This window comes from Callithrix jacchus, chromosome 9, assembly GCF_049354715.1.
Source record: "Callithrix jacchus isolate 240 chromosome 9, calJac240_pri, whole genome shotgun sequence".
Classification (NCBI taxonomy): domain Eukaryota; kingdom Metazoa; phylum Chordata; class Mammalia; order Primates; family Cebidae; genus Callithrix; species Callithrix jacchus.
In genome coordinates, this window is record NC_133510.1 from 124,733,617 (window position 1) to 124,753,065 (window position 19,449).

Below are 19,449 nucleotides of genomic sequence, written 5' to 3' on the forward strand. Positions count from 1 at the left end.
CAGGCTGGAGTACAGCAAACTCCATGCCCCCCATCCCCAGGATTAAGCGATTCTCCTGTCTCAACCTCCTGAGTAGCTGGGATTACAAGCATGTGCCACCACGCCAATTTTTGTATTTTTAGTAGAGACGGGGTTTCACCTTATTGGCCAGACTGATCTCGAACTCCTGACCTCAGAATCCACCCACCTTGGCCTCCCAAAGTGCTGGGATTATGGGTATGAGCCATCGCACCTGGCCAACTTTCTAATATCTAAAAATAAGTCCAGGCTGTGTGCAGTGGCTCATGCCTGTAATCCCTACGCTTTGGGAGGCCTAGGTGGGTGGATTGCTTGAGCCCAGGAGTTTGAGACCAGCCTAAGAAACATGGCGAAACCCCATATCTACAAAAAATGCGAAAATTAGCTGGGTGTGGTGATGAGCAGGTGCAGTCCCAGCTACATGGGAGGCTGAGATGGATCACTTGAGCCCAGGAGGTGGAAGCTGCCGTGAGCCAGGAATGTGCACCACTGCACTCCAACCTGGGCAACAGAGCAACGCCCTGTCTCAAAAAATAATAATACTAAAATAAAAATAAGCTAAAGAGCAACCATTATACGATTCACCTCAAGCGAAATGTCCTGAGCAGGGGATGTGTGTAGTTGCCTAGGGCTGGGGAAGAAGGGGGGTGAGGAGACAAGAAAACGACAGCTAAAGGATAACAGTTCCTTTCTTTTTTTTTTGAACCAGAGTCTCGCTCCATCGACCAGGCTGGAGTGCAGTGGCACGATCTTGGCTCACTACAACCTCCACCTCTTGGGTTCCAGGGATTCACCTGTCTCAGTCTCCCAAGTAGCTGGGATCACAGATGTCCACCACCATGCCTGGCTAATTTTTGTATTTTTTAGTAGAGATGGGGTTTCGTAATGTTGGTCAGGTTGGTCTCAGGTCCACCCACCTCACTCACCTCAGCCTCCCAAAGTGCTAGAATCTTTTTTTTTTTTTTTTTGAGTTGGAGTTTTGCTGTTGTTACCCAGACCGGAGTGCAATGACAGGATCTCGGCTCATGGCAACCTCCACCTCCTGGGTTCAGGAAATTCTCCTGCCTCAGCTTCCCGAGTAGCTGGGACTACAGGCACGCACAACCATGCCCAGCTAATTTTTGTCTTTTTAGTAGAGACGGGGTTTCACCTGGTTGACCAGGATGATCTCGATCTCTTGACCTCATGATCCACCCACCTCGACCTCCCAAAGTGCTGGGATTATAGGCGTGAGACACTGCGCCCGGCCTAGAATCTTTTTTTTTTTTTTTTTTTGAGACGGAGTTTTGCTCTTGCTGGCGAAGCTGGAGTACAATGGCGCAATCTTGGCTCACTGCAACCTCCACCCCTCCCCCCAGTCCAAGTGATTCTCCTGCATCAGCTCCTGAGTAGCTGGGATTACAAGTGCATGTCGCCAGGCCTGGCTAATTTTTTGTATTTTTAGTAGAAATGGGGTTTCACTATGTTAGCCAGGCTGGTCTCAAACTCCTGATCTCAGGTGATCTGCCCGCCTCGGCCTCCCAAAGTGCTGGGATTACTTTGGTGAAGTGACAGTGAGAGCCACAGTGCCTAGCTGGATTTTTTTTTTTTTTAGACAAAGTCTCGTTTTGTTGCCCAGGCTAGAGTACAATGGCACAATCTCGGCTCACTACAACCTCCACCTCTCAGGTTCAAGAGATTCTCCTGCCTCACCCTCCCAAGTAGCTGGGATTACAGGCATGTGCCACCACACCCAGCTAATTTCAGATTTTTAGTAGAGACAAGGTTTCACCATGTTGACCAGGCTGGTCTTGAACACCTGACCTCAAGTGATCCACCGGCCTCAGGCTCCCAAAGTGCTGGGATTACAGGTGTGAGCCACCACACCCGGCCCTGAGTTTCTTTTTGAGGTGCTGAAAATGTAAAACGGACTACAGCAGTGGCCACATGTATCTGTGAATAGACTAAAAACCACTGGATTCTACACTTTAAATGGTGAATTTTGTGATGCAGGAACTATATTCTGACAGAGCTGTTTAAAAAATATAAGGCAAAGGAAACGTCCTCAGAAGGCCGTGGTGCGAGCACATGGGCATCCCCGGGCACCGGCGCTGGCACACAGCAGCTCTGCATGGAGAGGGTGTCTCCCTCACGTCACCCCTTCCCATTGGCAGATGGACTGGGAGAGCCAGAGGGAAAGCAGTGGCAAGAAAACCTAAGGAAGATGTGGGTACTGGTTACCCAAGCACCGCCGTGGGATTTCCTCCTGTGCCTGCGAATGGCATGTTCTTCTTCTGCCCTAAATATCCAAGTGACAGAACCATCCCTCAGCTTCCTGGCCTGGGAACTACAGACATTCAGAAAGCCTCTCGCTCTCCCCAGCCTCTGTCCCCGGGGGATCGTGGAGTTACTGCAATCACAGCGACTCTCACGCTATTTCAGGATCATTTTCCTTCTCTCCTACCAGGCTGGGAGCTCCAGAAGGGCAGGTTGTATGGTTTTGGGACTTTCCAACTCCTGAATATCGCATCATCGGGCGGGAATGAGGCTCGTGACAGACCTCACAGGCAAAGACTTCCTAATGAGGACCCCAGTAGAAACACTGGTTCCCCATCACATGCTCAGCCTAGAACCCCTGGATATCATTAACGACAGGACACAAGGGAAGGAGCGGAAGAGGCTTACTGTAAAGGGGAAACAAAAAAGGAACCCAAAAATCCTAGAGGCTGCAGAGAATATTGTGCAGACCCTCAAGGAGACTGACCAATCTCATCTTTCTATCCCCTGGCTTAAAAAAAAAAAAGATGCTGTGTCTGAGATGCTGCAGACTCTACATCATCCAGGAAAACCCTGGACAACAACAGCTCAGACACAGCCAAGAGGAATCACGTTCTTCCTCTAGACTGCTGGTCGGGGCTTGCTGTCACAGCCAGATGCAACTTCAGGGCAGGCATCTGTGAGTCCAGATTCAAGGGCAGAGCCGTATTGGGGGCGATGATGTCCCTTTAAGCACTGGCAGCAGAGGAGGGTGCTGTAGCAGCTCCAAACACAATCTCCTGCTCCTCCAGGCCCGCACCACCCGCCCTGGTCACCCCTCCTGCTGCCTCAAAGACAGCCTTGGGTTTTCGGGGGCATCTCACAGGCTGGCTCCTACATAGATAAAAACCCAGCCTCCAGTGCAGGGGAAAAAAATCAGTGTCTACGGAAGAGCCAAAAGAACAAGGAATCTCTGCTCTGTGGGGTGATCCTGTTTCAGCAGCCATGCTGGGGCGGCCCCTACCTGCATCTGCATAGCCATAGGCTGGAGGCTGAACATATGACTCTTTTAGGGACACGAGTTCATTTTCTTGGAGTCTGTATTCCAGGTGGGAAACTGACAAGAATGGCTTCTCCTGAGGGGTCCCTAGGATTCTGCTCAATACACTGATCCAGTGAATCCCAAGAACCCAGGGAGTGTCTCCAGGCCCCCTGAGAAAACGGTTTCTGCCCCAGCTGTGCTGCCAAATCCAGGGGCTTCCTGCGGGTCACTCACCAATAAGCATTGACTCCCTCTGGTATTCCTGAGTGAGGTGGGAGCGCTGGGTCACACAGTACACGTATCTCTCCAGGACATACCAGCACATCTCATAGTAGAAGGGGTAACGGAATTTTGGCTGCACCTGAAAGCAAAGACGCGGGCAGGCGGAGGTCAGTTTCCAGGGAGCAAAGGGACAAGGTGGGAGAGAAGTGCGGGGCAGGCTCCCTGCTGGTGAGGGTCACTGTCATCTCAGTGAGAGCGTGGATGGCGGAGGGGAGAAATGGTGGGGTGTTGGAAAGGGGATGCTGGCAGCATGCACAAATGAGGCAGAGGATAAGGCCGCATGAGCGCCTCATCTCAAAGGTCCCTGAGCTGCAAGCACCGGAGGTTGGATGGGGGCCAGGTGGTGCTCCTGTGAGATGCAGAAAAACAGAATTCTCCCCTAACCTGCCTGCAGAGGGTGTGGGCACCTGCAGGTAGCTGCCTGATTCTAGCTACAACAGACAGGTTCCTCCTTGTTTCTGAAAATTCCTGCACAGATTCTGCTGTTCCTCCCTCCCGCTTGAAAACCAGAAATCAACTTCCAAGCCTTACCGGTTTGCAGACAGGTTACTGAGCCTCCTCCTGCTCGTTGGGAGGGAGGCCAGGCCAGCGGACCAATGAGGGAAGGGGGTGTGGCCTCACCTACCTCCAGGGGCGGGGCCTCACAGGGGTCCACCTCCTGCTCCTCCCCACATCCACCTGCCACTGCCCAGCCAGCTGGGCCACAAGGACCCCCTCAGACAAGGTTCCCAGGTATGACCTGAGACCATCCTGATGCTGAGGGAGACACACTGGGTCTGGAGCAGGAGATCCCTTTTGTCCCACCTCTCTCTCATAAAAACAGAGACAGGGTCTCACTGTCACCCAGGCTGGAGTGCAGTAAGCGATCATGGCTCACTCAGCCTCGACCTCCTTGGGCTCAAGTGACCCTCCTGCTTTAGCCCTGTGAGCAGCTGGGAACACAGGCACGCGTCACCACGCCTGGCTGGGGAATTTCTGTATTTTTTGTAGAGATGGGGTTTGCCAGGTTGCTTGTTGGCTGTTTATTATAGAAGAGGAAGTAAAGGTGGAGACAGCTTTGTGTACTAGAACTGTCAAAAGGCCTGAGCCCCGGGAGATTCCATGGGGGGCAGTTCAAGGACTGTACAAATGTCACCAAAAGATGGGAAGGAAGCAACGCCACTGATGGGCCTCTCCTGCAGAGGCCACACGATGGTCTCACAAGTCCACACTCGTACCTTGCTCCCTTGCTGTCTTGCCAAGAGGGTGTCTGTCGGGGCCAGAGAACCCTCCTCCCCTCCCTGATCCTGTGCAAACTCAGAGAGTGGGATGGTGAACAATTACACTCTTCCACATTCTAATCACACTCCCCTAATCACACTCTCCCATCCCCCCATTCACACTCTCCCAACCCCCAATTATTCTCCACCCTCAGTCAAACTCCCACACCCCAATCACATTCTCCGAACCCACAATCACACTCCCCACCCCACTAATCACACTCCCCACCCTCCTATTTACTCTCCACCACCCAATCACACACCCCACTACCAATCATGCTGGCCACCCTCCTATTCACTCTCCTCCCCAATCACATTCCCCAGCCCCTAATCACACTCCCCACCCTCCTTCACGCTCTTCACATCCCTAATCACACTCCCCACCATCTTGTTCACACTCCCCACCCTCCTATTCAGTCTTCACCCCCAATCACTCGCCACCCCCCAAACACAATTCCCACCCCAATCACACTCCCCACCCTTCTATTCACACTCCCCACCCCCACTCACACCACCTTCTTATTCACAGTCTCCACCCCCAATACATTTCCCACCCCAATCACATTCTCCGCCCTCTTACTCACACTTCCCACTCCCCAATCACACTCCCCACACCCCAATCACACTCCCCACCCTCCTATTCATACCCCCCAGGCCCCAATCACACCCTGCATCCCTCCTATTCACATTCTCCACCCCCCCAGTCACACCCCTACCCTCCTATTCACACTCCCCAACCCCCTAATCACACTCCCCCCATCCCCAATCACACTCTGCCACCCCCTCCCCAATCAGACTCTCCCACCCCTCCAGTCACACTCACCCACCCTCACTGCTCTGTTCTCTGCTGCCGATAAACAAACAGGTGACATTCCCCATCTAGGACAAAGACAACTAGAAGCAGACCTCGGTTCTCCTTTTGCCCTAAAATGCTATTTTCCTGCATTTCCCCAAGTGCTTGTCTGGACCCAGCCATCTCTGAGAGTCCTGGCTGTCACTCAGCTCCTGGCCTCGAGGCCTCCTCCTATTTCGGGGACCTCCTTTCTCTGCTGGGTGCTGGGTGCTGGGTGCTCAGGTGCTCGGCTCTGCCTGCCCCTGATGGATGGAATGCTTTGGAATGGGATCATGGTCGCCACATGCTCTTCAGCCCCCAGGGGGATGCATGGAGTAGGGACCATCATCTAGCAGTTTCCTTGGCTCCAGCTCCTTTCCTGAGAAGCCCAGTTTCAGTGCTGGGAGAGTAGTCATTTTTTTTTTCGTAGTTACTAGATTGGCGCCCTCTGGAGTTTAAAAAAGAGGGGCTGTTTGACAGGAAGCAAACCTTGAATTCCTATGAAAAAGGAGTTAGGGGACCTCAGCCCCACCTCTATTCAAGACAAAGGGACAATAGATTTTGGAACAAATGCCGAATACCTAAAAAGCAGGCTGAGGACATGCAGCCCCTCATCCGCATTTCCTGACATGAGACTTGATTGGTAAAATCTGAAGTCGGTTTTGACTTTTCAAATCTTTTTGACACCAACTGAGCCACACCATGACCTGGGAATCTTTCTAAGTTAGGAGGGAAAAACTGGGAGGCTGCATTTCAGGAGGGAAAGATAAGTCTCCCTGCTTTGTTGCTGAACCCAAGGGAAACCAGCTGGGTGGAAACAAATGCTGATGAAGGAATTCAAATTTATTTTTTTATTCTTTTATTTTTTTTTCCAAGAGAGGACTGTGGGAAACAAAAATTTGCAAAGAGTTGACTTACAAACAGGTTGTCGCCTTCCACCCTTCGCCTTCAAAAGGTTTCAGCCACATGCCTGGGGACATTAAACATACGGTTTGCTCAACATCACTTGTTGACAGATCGGAGCCTCACCAAATCGAGTTAACCAACGTCGGTCCCAAACAAAAGGCAAGGCAGTCACAAGGCATGCAATGCTCCCAGCCTGCAGGTCATCCGTCTACCAGAGGACCTCAGGGCCCACTCACTGGCACCTGGCCTCCACCCTTCCTGGGAGGCCCAAGTCATCTTCGAGCTGAGTGACCCTCAGGAGAGGAGAACGAAAGGGTTCTCGGGTGTCTCTAGAACTCCCAGGTCTCAAGGACTTGAAAAAGTAAAAATGTGAGAGTGGGTGGAAGTGTCCTACAACTTGTTTTTCTCCTGGAAAAAAAAAAAAAAAAAAAATCAATGGGAAAAAAAAAAGTCCAATGGTGGGGGAAGGGGAGAGGGACGGTAAATGATTTGCAATTTCCAGGTAGATTCACTGGCTGTCAGGGAATGGGACGTGCGGCATTACCTATTCTGGGATGGCTGCTTTCACCAGAGCCATTGGGGGGAGAAAAGATAGATCTAAGAGAGGTGGCAGTTTCCTGATCTGGATCATACCTATTCCTTATCAACCTAACTGAAGTGAGAAGAATGTAGTGATTATTGAGTATCAAACACACAACACATCCACTCGTTGGTGTCATTCTTCCATCATTCTTCACAGCTGCAGGACGGGGAAAGGGGAGATTTCCTCCACAGGGCTGGGGAATGAAGGTGGTGTCATTCGTCCATCATTATTCACAGGTGCAGGACGGGGAAAGGGAGATTTCCCCCACAAGGGCTGGGGAATGGAAATCCACCAGTCCCTAAAAGCTCGTGCATCTGCTCGTGCCGCCTCATGGGCAGTGACACTGTAGGATGGGGTCACCTATCATCTCCCCCAGAAAAACTTAAATGGTGAGGGTAAGACACAGCTTCCTAAACCCCGGAGAAACCTGGAGTTCCCTAGTTTAGATAGGGAACCCCCACACTGGGCCACAAAGGCAAATTCTTTTTCTTTCTTTTTTTTTTGAGATGGAGTCTTGCTCTGTTGCCCAGGCTGGAGTGCAGTGGCACGATCTAAACTCACTAAACTTCCGCCTCCTGAGTTCAAGCGATTCTCCTGCCTCAGACTCCCAAGTATCTGGGACTATAGGCACGCACCACAGTACCCAGCTAATTTTTGTGTTTTTTTTAGTAGAAACAAGGGTTTCACCATGTTGGCCAGGCAGGTCTCGAACTCTTAACCTCAGATCATCTGCCCGCCTTGGCCTCCCCAACTGCTGGGATTACAGGCATGAGCCACCACACCTGGCCAGGCAAATTCTAAGACAAACCCATACCATGGAGCTTGAAGACTGATGGTTCCCTTTGTCCCACCTCCTGCATTTGGTTTCCAAGCAAAGCCATGTCTAAGGACGCTTAGAATACTTTTTTTTTTGAGACTGAGTTTCACTCTTTTTGCTCAGGCTGGAGTGCGATGGTATGATCTCGGCTCATTGCAACCTCTGCCTCCCGGGTTGAAGCCATTCTCCTGCCTCAGCCTCCCAAGTAGCTGGAACTACAGGCATGCGCCACCACGCCCTGCTAATTTCTGTATTTTTAGTAGAGACAGAGGTTTCACCATGTTGGCAAAGCTGGTCTCAAACTCCTGGCCTCAGGTGATCCACCTGCCTTGGCTTCCCAAAGTGCTGGGATTACAGGCGTGAGGCACCACGCCTGGCCTTTAAAATACTATTTTTAAATGGCCATAACCTTCTTAAGAAAGCTCTCAGGGTTGTAAAGAATGAAGCTGCAGTGAGCTGACAAGGAGCCCTGGCTTCTTATCTGGTTCCAGAACTCTCTGCCCAGTGCCTTTTGTCTGCCTCGGCTCCTAAGACATAAACAATTGGGCCTTGTAGCCAAGGCCCTCTCCGAAGACCAGAAATCAAAGCAGATTACACAGTCCACCACTGCTGCCAGCCCGGTCTGCCCCAAGCCCTCTGCCGCCCACCTGCTTCAGTGAAACCAGATGGGGTGCCCACTCAGGGGAAGGAACAGTGGGCCCCGGCAGGGGGAGGGGACCTGTCATTCTCGACAAGACTGTGATACTTCACACAAACCCAGTGTGTCGCTCAGGGGTCTAGCCAGCACCCTGCAAATCGTCAGGGGTGGGGGAGGGGAGGTGGGCTCCTGAGGGAACCATGGGGCCCAAATCCACTGAGTTTACGACTGAATTTCCAGGGGCAGGGGGTGGTTGTCCAGCAAGGTGCCACAGCCTTTAGAAAGTCCAGCCTCCGGCTTTCAGGAATCGCCTGGAAAGTCGTGGGCCTGACTTCCACTAAATTTCCCTGTCTATTCCACACGTCTGCTCGTGCACAAACGGGCCTGCACTCCAGGACGGGCCAGTGAACAGTTGGCGGAGCCCCAGACAGCGCGTGACCCAGACTGAGATGACCGCTTCTGCCCCAACAGTGCTTTTCTCCTGAACGCCACGGGGCGGCTCCTCCAGACCAGGGCGGGGGCTGGCCCTCCCCAGGTGGGACGCGGATGGTGGGCCACAGAGAGGTGAGGGGAGAAAGTCCACAAAACGAGGGTCTCCCACGGGATCCCAGCCCTGACCTGGGTCTCTGAAGATCTAGGAGTCACATGCCAATCGGAAGAGGTACACACGCCCTGCAGCATCTGACCACCGAACACAGCTCCAAGTGGTCTCCAGGAAACCCCCAGACAAGGGCCCGCAATGCCAGGACTGTTAACTATTCAGATACAAAGGCAGCTAACTCTTTGGCTGACGTATGTGATTCCATGCAAACCAAGGCCCAAGAACAAGACTAGGAGAGACAGAACCTCAGTACAGAGCAGGTGCCCCTGTGAGAGCTTTCCTTAGATCTAGGCAGAACAACACCTCACTGGGGCAAAAAGTCATCTCAGAGGCAAAGCCCAAGAAGAAATGGTGTGGTCCAGCTACAGAGTGGAATATTATTCAGCCATGAAAATGAATGAAGCACTGATACATGCTACCACGTGGATGAACCTGGAAATCATTATGCTCCGTGAAAGAAACCAGGCACAAAAGGCCACATGCTGAAGGACTCCATTTACATCGAATGTCCAGCACAGACAAATCCAGACACAGAAGGTAGGTTAGGGCCGGCCAGGGGAAAGGTGGGGAGACGCAGGAAGTGACTGCTTGTGAGTACAAGGCTTCTTTTTGGGGTGATGAAAATGTTCTGGAATTACTGGGGATGACCCAAGATACTAAAAACCACTCAACTGTACATTTTAAATGGTAAATTTTATGGTATACGAATTATATCTCAATTTAAATAAAAGAAAATGATTATCTGAATAGCTGTGTTGAAAAAACAAGAACAAGTGGAACAAGTAATGGGCCTTTTTTGCCTCAAGCCTCTGGGGATTTTTGTTTTTGTTTTTGTTTTTTTTTTTAGTTTGAGACAGGTCTGGCTCTGTCGCCCAGGATGTAATACAGTGATGTGATGCGATCTCAGCTCACTGCAACCTCCGCCTCCTGGGCTCAAACCATCCTCGCGCCACAGCCTCCCAAGTAACTGGGACTACAGGCATGCACAACCACACCTGGCTAACTTTTTTTGTATTTTTGGTAGAAAACAGGGTTTCACCATGTTGGCCAGGCTGGTCTCGAACTCCTGACCTCAAGGGATCCACCCACCTCGGCCTCCCAAAGTGCTGGGATTACAGGTATGAGCCACCGTGCCCAGCCCCAAGTCTTCAGTTTTTGACCCACTTTGGGACTGTCTCACATGCCTGGGGACACATGGTCAAGTCATAGTATGGGAAAGAGGGTGGCAAGTCCAGGCCACTTGTCCTTTTCAGGGACACTTGTGGAGCAAAGGACACACGTCAGTTACTTGAGCTTCTGGCCCTGGTCTTGGGACATGGGGTGTGTGAGGGAAACCCGATACCTGAGAAACTAGCACTGTCCCCATCAAGGGCAGAGAAAAGTCTCAACCCCAGTGAACCAGGGTCATCCCCAGCAGACATGGAGACAAGCTCAGAGACAGCACCCAGGGGAACTCAGACACTGGCTACCTCAGGGCCTCTCTCCAGCCAGATCTGGGGTCCCTGGGAGAACAAATGGCCAAGACCTGCCCTCGGACCAGGCCGGGCCCTTCGCAGTCCACACCCATCCTCCAAACAACAGCAACCAAACCTCCTAACCCCTCACACCCTTTCTCCACGTGAGAAGGAGGAAAAGGTAGGGTCCCTGAAATATCATGGTGCTTTCTCAGAGATACTTCCTCTTCCACAAGGGGGTTTTGGCTGCCCCCAGCCTGGGGGGGGTGGTGAACAGAAACTCCAGGGCCTCTGAGTGGGGCTTTTATGGGCATCCCCCTGCCCCCACCCTGTGGAACCAAGACTGAGGCCAGCTCGAGGCAGGAAGCAGGAGGGAGAGGGGAACTGCGGATTCCAGAATGACCTGTCCCATACCCCGAGCACCAGCAGAGCTCAGGGAGAAGGAACCCTCCTTACCCGCGTTCTGTCCTCGATCTCGTAGATCCGCAGCTGCATGGGCACGTTAAAGCTATGCAGGATGTTCCCGCCGAAGACCAACGAGTCTACAGGGGTGTAGACAGCATGGATCCAACCTGGGGTGGGAAGGGCAAGGAGAGGATGAGCTGCTGGCCCCTGTGGGCTCCCCACCTCACGAGGCTGCAGAGGGAGAGCAAGTGTGCAGGAGGGCGTGGGAGACAGAGAAAAGCAGCCAGGGCCTGGAGCTATGCCTCCTACAGAACACCCAGGCCTGGGCCACCAAGAGGACTCAGACCTACAGCCCTGAGTGGCCATCGCCTGGCTTAAGTCAGGAGCTAAGAAGCTGCAGACCAGCCCCCACTTCTTGAGGACCATGATGACAAAAGTTTCTTCCGGGGACGTGGCTGCAACGGCCAGCAGAGAGGCAGGCCCTTTTCCCCATCTCCACACGGGAGCCTCGCCCCCCAGGTGGCACATGTGTCCAGAGCCTTTCCTCACCTTCCCAGAGGGGTCACAAAGGATGGCATGACGAAGGAGTGACGTCCTGCCAGAGCTGCAAGAGCCAAGTCCATCTTCTCGTCATCAAGTTCTGCCCAGCCCCTTTCCACACGCATGCCCCCTCAGCTCTGCCTCCACTCTGTCCCGAGGGCTGCCAGCTGCTGGCAAGTCTCTCCTGCGGCTTCTCACAGCTGGGGACTGCAGCTTTTCATTTCCCCAGGCTCCCAGCCTGGAGCCAGGCACAGTTACCATCACAAGGGAAATGGAGGCAGGGCCAGGTGTGGTGGTACACCCCTGCGATCCCGGCACTTTGGGAGGCTGAGGCGGAAAGATTGCTTGAGCTCAGGAGTCTGAGATCAGCCCGGGCAATACAGTAAGACCTCATCTCTAAAAAAAATTAAATAAGCCAGGTGCAGTGGTTCACACCTGTAATCCCAGCACTGTGGGAGGCCGAAGTAGGTGGATCACCTGAGGTCAGGAATTTGAGACCAGCCTGGCCAATATGGTGAAACCTCGTCTCTACCAAAAATACAAAAATTAGCCAGGTGTGGTGGCATGTACCTGTAATCCCAGCTACTCGAGAGGCTGAGGCATAAGAATCACTTGAACTTGGGAGGCGGAGGTTGCAGTGAGCCCAGATCTTGCACTCACAGCCTGGGGGATAGAGCCAAAAACACCACCACCAAAATTTTACAGATGAGGAAACTGAGGCACAGAAAGTGAAATCACTTAGGATTTTGAGCCCAGGAAGTCAGGCTCTGTGTGGCCCATGAGGGCTGAGGAGAAAGCACCCCACTCGTCGGGACACACAGCTACCGCACCGCAATTCACATGGCCAGACCGCAAATACTCAGGGGACATATGTGTAGCTCCTGGCTGCCAGGTCGCACAGCGTGGGGCTAGGAGATGGGCAGGAGGAGAATCAACCCCAATTCACAGATGCTGAAACTGAGGGCACAAGTGGGGAAGCCACTTGCTGAACAAGTCACAGCTGACAAGTGACAGCAGCTCCGTTTTTAGCCACCATGCTGCACAGCTGCCGAGGCATCAAAGGCTCTGCACAGGCCTGCCGAGTCCCAGGGGACAGGCAGGGAAACGGAGGGGAGGCAAAAAGAGAAATGCAGAGAGAAATAAGGACAAGGGCGGACAGAGGCAGAGTGACTCACAGGGAAGGACAGAGGAGGGTGGGCAGGGGGAAGGGTGCAGCAGAGGCAAGGGTACCCCAAGACCCTGTACCCTGCAGTGCCTGGCCCTGGAGGCCACTGTCCCCTCCTCTCCTGAACATGCACTTTACTATTTTGTTGTAAGGAAAATTACAGCGACTGCCCCTGCCCCCAAGGCCGAGCGGTTTCAGTCTCTTCCCCCAGTGAAACACACCAGCCCTGAGTCACAGGCGGCTGCTGGAAAAAACACTCCCGCTTGGGAAGACAGCACAGAGGCTGTGAGGCCACTGCTGGCATCTGCAATGGACACTCAGCACTGGCCCTCCCCACCAGGCAATGCGTGGAACAGAGCTGGCCGTCCTCAGGGGACAGCAAGGGAAAGCATGTCACCGGGAGCCCAATGCTGCTGGGTACAGGCACAAGGGCTTTGCTTCAGGGAACCTCTTGGCTCCACACTTGGCTCCCCGGATACCATCAGAGGCAGCTGCTCTGCTGACCAGGTGTGTGGCTGCAAGTGTCCATCGACCTCCCCAGCTTTTCCTCCCCACCGCCTCTACCCTCCTCTGCACAGGGGCATGGCTGCCGCCCTGAACACGCCTCCACCTCCACATCCCCATCAGTCTCCCACCTCTGCTGCCTGCAGGCTGACCTCAAGATTTCCATGTTTCTACCAAGTGGAACCATGTTATGGAATGTTGCTATTGTCACCATGCCTGTTATCCTGGCAACACTTCCTAAGATTGGGACCCAGGACCACCAGGGTCATGCGATGCATAGGCAGCTGTATGTCACACAGCCCCAGAAGCCCACCTCCCTCCCTGCAGAAATCCCAAGACCGGGGTTTAAGACTGTCCCCTCCACTCCCTTCCTACTGGGGAACGTGGTGAGCAAGTCCTGAATCGACATGAGCAATTGGCATTGGTATCTGTGGTCGTCTCAGTGGATCACGAGGGCTCTGGTAGAGGATGGTGCCCATGTGCATCCATCTCTACCAGCCCTGTATTCTCTCTGCTGTCCCGGCAGGTGCAGAGGCCAACACACCTGAATAAATCGGACTAGTCCTGACACGTGAGCAAAGAGGAACACAGAAGAGAGCCACTGCTGCAAGGAGGGGGCAGGGGATTGGCACACCCAGACACTCAAGGGATTCTACAAGCTTCTACCCCTTCCTCTTCCCAACCAGGGCCTGAAGGGTGGGTCAGGTGGCCACCCCTGGATTAGCCGCCACTGCATCCCTCTCCTGCTCACACCTGCTTCATTACCCACAGGCCTCGCTCGGGAAGAAGGAGGCATGGAAATAACAGCCTTCACCGGCCCCATCCATACCCACCCTCCAATGGCCTCTCACCAGCCCAGAAAGCATGAGGGCCAGTATCCCCGGGCTGCTGCCTGGGCTGGGGATGCTGGCGTCTGCCTCCTGCTTCCAGTCACAGTCATCGACAATATGAAGGCAATAAACAGAGGCTATTCAGGCCAAGCGACCAGGGACAGAGGCAGTCACGGATGGGAAGCCAGTGACCTGAAAAGCAGCACATTCTCTGGGACCTGAGAGAGGCAGAGAAGGGCAGCGGAGGATGTGGAGTCTCACCCACAACCAAGACGCTCAGGACTGGGGCTCCAAAGGCCCCACCCACATCTGCCTCCATCTCCGCAGCTTCAGCGGGAATAAACCCAGAGGTCTCAGAAGTCGACCCGGGGCACCTCACAGACACCCACGACCCGACCGGACCCTGGTCTCCTTCACTGGCATCAGTGAACTGCCTGCACCGGGCCAGGATCAGGAACCGCTGAGATGTAGCAAGGATGGTCTCTCCCCTCGAGGGTCTCATAGTTGGGACTGGGGCCAATTACTTCACACCACCCCCCATGTTATAGAAATGGAGGCATTTCTTTGGTTGTTGTTTTGTTGCTTTTTGTTTTTCTGAGACAGAATCTTACTATGTCACCAGGCTGGAGTGCAGTGGCACCACCTCAGCTCACTGCACCCTCTGCCTCCTGGGTTCAAGCAATTCTCCTGCCTCAGCCACCTGAGTAGCTGGGATTACAGGCACGCGCTACCATGCCCGGCTAATTTTTGTATTTTTAGTATAGACGGGGTTTCACCCTGTTGGCCAGGATGGTCTCGATCTTTTGACCTCGTGATCCACCTACCTTGGCCTCCCAAAGTGCTGGGATTACAGATGTGAGCTGCCACGCCTGGCAAAATTTTTTTTTAAAAACGTGGAGAATAGGCCAGGCGTGGTGGCTCATGCCTGTAATCCCAGCACTTTGGGAGGCCGAGGCGGGAGGATCACCTGAGGTCAGGAGTTCAGCCTGGCCAACAAGGTGAAACCCTGTCTCAAAAAAAAAAAAAGTGGAGAATATTAAATTTCCCATACATGCCTGTAGAGAAGATCAATAATGTACATGAAACATTGGTTGGATTGAGCTCTGCTACTCCAGCCTGGGCGACGGAGTGAGATCTTGACTCAATACAATAAAATTAAAATGTTAAATGTTCATTGCTTAGAACTGTGAACTACAGCTCACCTGGGCTGGCACAGGCAGAGCGGGGAGGCCAAGCCCACAAATGTGGCCAGGATGGTGCCATTGCCCAGACTGAGTTGGAGGAAAAAGACATCACCTGGTTCACCCCAGGCACTTAAAGTTCCCAATTTCCTATTCCCCAGGGGTGACTTCCACTTCCAGCTTTCTTTACTGCTCATTATAAGGCTAATACCTGGTGACCCCTAAGCATGCCTGACCCTGGCCTTGATGACCTGACCCTGACGCTGTACTCTCACCTCCTTTGCCTCATCAAGGTATGGCCACCTTGGAAAGGGGAAAACCCAAGCCCCTTTCTCCAGGTCATCCTACTCCTCAGTCACCTTAAATGGTCTTCCTCTTTCAGGCAGCTCTCCTAGATTACCTAGGAATGAGGTCTAAAGAATCACCAACCCTGGGCCGGGCGCGGTGGCTCACGCCTGTAATCCCAACACTTTGGGAGGCGAGGCGGGTGGATCACGAGGTCAAGAGATCGAGACCATCCTTGTCAACACAGTGAAACCCCGTCTCTACTGAAAATACAAAAAAAATTAGCTGGGCATGGTGGCTCCTGCCTGTAATCCCAGCTAGTCAGGAGGCTGAGGCAGGAGAACTGCCTGAACCCAGGAGGCGGAGGTTGCAGTGAGCTGAGATCACACCATTGCACTCCAGCCTGGGTAACAAGAGTGAAACTCTGTCTAAAAAAAAAGAATCACCAACCCTGAAGCACAGCCAGGACCCAGCTCCTTCATCTCAGATAAAACATAGTGCCATTAAAGTCTTCCTTGGTCGACTGGGTGTGGTGGCTCATGCCTATAATCCCAGTACTTTGGGAGGCTGAGGCAGTTGGATCTCTTGAGGTCAGGAGTTCGAGGCCAGCCTGGCCAACATGGTGAAATTGCGTATCTACTAAAAATACAAAAATTAGCCAGGTGTGGTGATATACACCTGTAATCTCAGCTATTGGGGAAACTGAGGCAGGAGAACTGCTTGAACCCGGGAGGTGGAGGTTGCAGTGAGCTGAGATGGTACCACTGCACTCCAGCCTGGGCAACACAGTAAGACTACATCTCAAAATAAATATATAAATAAATAATAAAGTCCTCCTTGGAGGCCGGGTGTGGTGGCTCATGGCTATAATCCTAGCACTTTGGGAGGTTGAGGCAGGAGGATCACTTGAGGCCAGGAATTTGCACTTGGCCAACATGGAGAAACCCTGTCTCCACTAAAAATAAAAAAATTAGCTGGGCGTGGTAACATACACTTGTAATCCCAGCTACTCAGGAGGCTGAGGCACAAGAATTACTTGAACCCAGGAAGTAGAGATTGCAGTGAGTTGAGATCACGCCCACTGCTCTGTCTCAAAAATAAATAAATAAATAAATAAGGTCTTCCTTGGATTCATAGCTTCCTTGAATTCTATCAGATATTCAAGTGGGCGGATCTCCTGAGGTCAGGAGTTTGAGACCAGCCTGAGCAACATTGTGAAACCCTGTCTCTACTAAAAATACAAAAATTAGCCAGGCGTGATGGTGCATGCCTGAAATCCCAGTAACTTGGGAAGCTGAGGCTGGAGAATCGCTTGAACCTGGGAGGTGGAGGTTGCAGTGAGCTGAGATCGTGCCACTGCACTCCAGCCTGGGCAACGAGAGTAAAATTCTGCTTCAAAAAAAAAAATTAATTAATTAATTAAAAAATAAAGATGACCTGGTACCAACTCTGTTGACACTATTCCAAAAAAGAGGGAAAGAGAGAGTCCTCCCTGAATCATTCTATGGCCAGTCACCCTTATACCAAAAACAGGAAAGGACATAACAAAAAAAGGAAAACTACAGACCAATATCCATGATGAACATAGATGCAAAAAAACCTCAACAAAATACTAGCTAACTGAATCCAACAGCATTTCAACAAAATAAACCCTCCATGACCAAGTGGGTTGCATACTAGGCATGCAGGGATGGTTTAACATACACATGTCAATAAATGTAATACACCATATAAATAGAATTAAAATTAAAAATCACACGATCATCTCAACAGACACAGAAAAAGCATTTGACAAAATCCAGCATTCCGAAACCATCAGCATCCTGTGAGCATGAAGAGAACTGAAGATTCCCTGAACGGCGGCTCGAGTGATCTGCCCGTCTGGGTCTCCCAAAATGCTGGGATTCCAGGTGTGAGCTACTGCGCCGGCCCCTAGATGAGCATGTGAGGCCAGTGTGGCAAGAGGAGACGTGCCTAAGGTCACACTGTGGTGATAAAAACTCAGGGCAGAGGCGAGAAATGCCAGAATTCGATTCTCCACTTCAGTATGGAAAAACTCCCAGCCAGGGAGCCATCAACCCTTCCTGAGTTTCCCAAGACTCTCTTTCTCCCAAAGCCGAAAGTCAAGTACCACGAATCTCAGCTGTGTTTCTGTACATGGCTCAGAGAGTGGATGCTGGAAAGAATCCTCAGGCCCTGGGGAGGACCTAAAACACTCATCTAGGGGCCGGGTGCGGAGGTTCATGCCTGTAATCTCAGCATTTTGGGAGGCCCAAGCGGGTGACTCATTTGAGCCCAGGAGTTCAAGACCACCCTGGACAACATGACAAAACCCCATAGCTGCTAAAAATACAAAAATTAGCCAGGCATGGTGGCGGGCACCTGCAATCCCAGTTACTCGGGAGGCTGAGGCAAGAGAATCGCTTGAACCTGGGAGGTGGAGGTTGCAGTGAGCCGAGATTGCGCCACTGCACTCCAGCACCTGGGAACAGAGCGAGGCTCCATCTTAAAACAAAAACAAAAACACTCATCTAGGTCAGTAGATCCTGAGTCTCTGGTCCTTTAGTTTTCTTTTCTTTCTTTCTTTTTTTTTTTTTTTTTTTTTTTTTTTTTGAGGGGATGGTGGAGGGGAAATCCTTTAATTTTCACTGGTTGGAAACAGAATGAGAAAAACTATCAAATTTAAAGTGCTATCCTTTATTCTGACATTTTATACTTGTAACATTTTTATTGTCAATAGACCAGGGGGTCTGTTGATCTTAACACTATCTTTAGTAAAATTACAAGTTGGCAACTTTGTATCTATTCCTAAATTGGTGTTTTTTGTTGTTTTTTTTTACTAGTCCATGAAATCAATGGCTGGTAACCACTGAACTAGGTTGCACCCTCCCACCCTGCCCCACCCCTGCATCTCAGAAGCCAGCAATTCCAACTGTCCCTTTTCTACTTCCCAAAACTCCCAGGGCGGAGGTGGTGGGGTGATGAGGAGAAGAATCCTGGTATCTCAAAGCATGACCCTTAGGGCCAGAAGTCTTCACCCAGATCTAAGTGGACGCCCACTGCGGCATCTCAAATGCACGTTTCCTCTTCCTGGCTTCAGTAGACAGCCACGCCCACACCCCTGCTGCTGCTGATCCTCAAGACCTCCCCCAACTTGCTTAAGTCACCAACATCAACACCCACCCCATCCCACATAGGAGAAAAGTGATGAACCACCTCCCAGTTCTAAGCACTGTTAGGCTCAGAAGATGGGGCTGGGAGGGAACTTGAGGGTCCCAGAGTTCAGCTCCACCCCACCCCCTGGTAGAGATGGGAGAGCTGACGGGCAGAGAGAGGAAGAAACCAGCTAATGTCACAAAGAGAGTCAGCAGCAAGGCCAAGAGCCTTCCAGCCATCCTTTGAACCCAGGGCCCAATCCAGCAACACCTACAGAGTGGATTGAGCACAGCTCCATTAGAAGGAGGATACCGCTTCCTTCCCCAGTCTCTACTTTGCATCTGGCAGGGTGTCCCCCATAAATGCTGACCACCAAGTGCAATAATCCCTTCCATCCCAAGCAGGGGTCATTCCCTTCCCTGAGCCAAGCAGCCCTGAGAACAGACCTGGGGCCATGGTAACAAAGTCACCCCCGCACTAAACCCTAACACTTCCAAACCCCAAATCTCCCTAATAGGGAAGTCTCCCATCTCTGCCCAGCGTTCTAGAAGCACCCAGGTGTGCAGGACCCATCCCCATAGCAGAAACTGCTACTACAACCACCACTAATGCTTGATGTCACAGAAACATCTTAGTGGCCTCAGGAGATATACCTATCCTCCAGTCTAAGCTTCCACCCAGTTGTAGATTCTCTGCAAGTACCTTGACTCATCTGTA

At 52.0% G+C, this 19,449-nt stretch overlaps 1 protein-coding gene across 26 annotated transcripts in view; it reads right to left on the reverse strand.

Moving 5' to 3' along the window:
- Window positions 1–19,449, reverse strand: part of KDM2B (lysine demethylase 2B) — a 161,456-nt gene that overhangs the window by 87,273 nt on the left and 54,734 nt on the right. For all 26 annotated transcript variants that reach the window (XM_078337465.1, XM_078337461.1, XM_078337460.1 and 23 more), the window contains 2 exons: window positions 11,123–11,238; window positions 3,530–3,656 (listed from right to left, as the gene is read on the reverse strand). In XM_078337465.1, coding sequence (XP_078193591.1) covers window positions 3,530–3,656; window positions 11,123–11,238 — 243 coding nt within the window. The remainder of the gene's footprint in view (window positions 1–3,529; window positions 3,657–11,122; window positions 11,239–19,449) is intronic.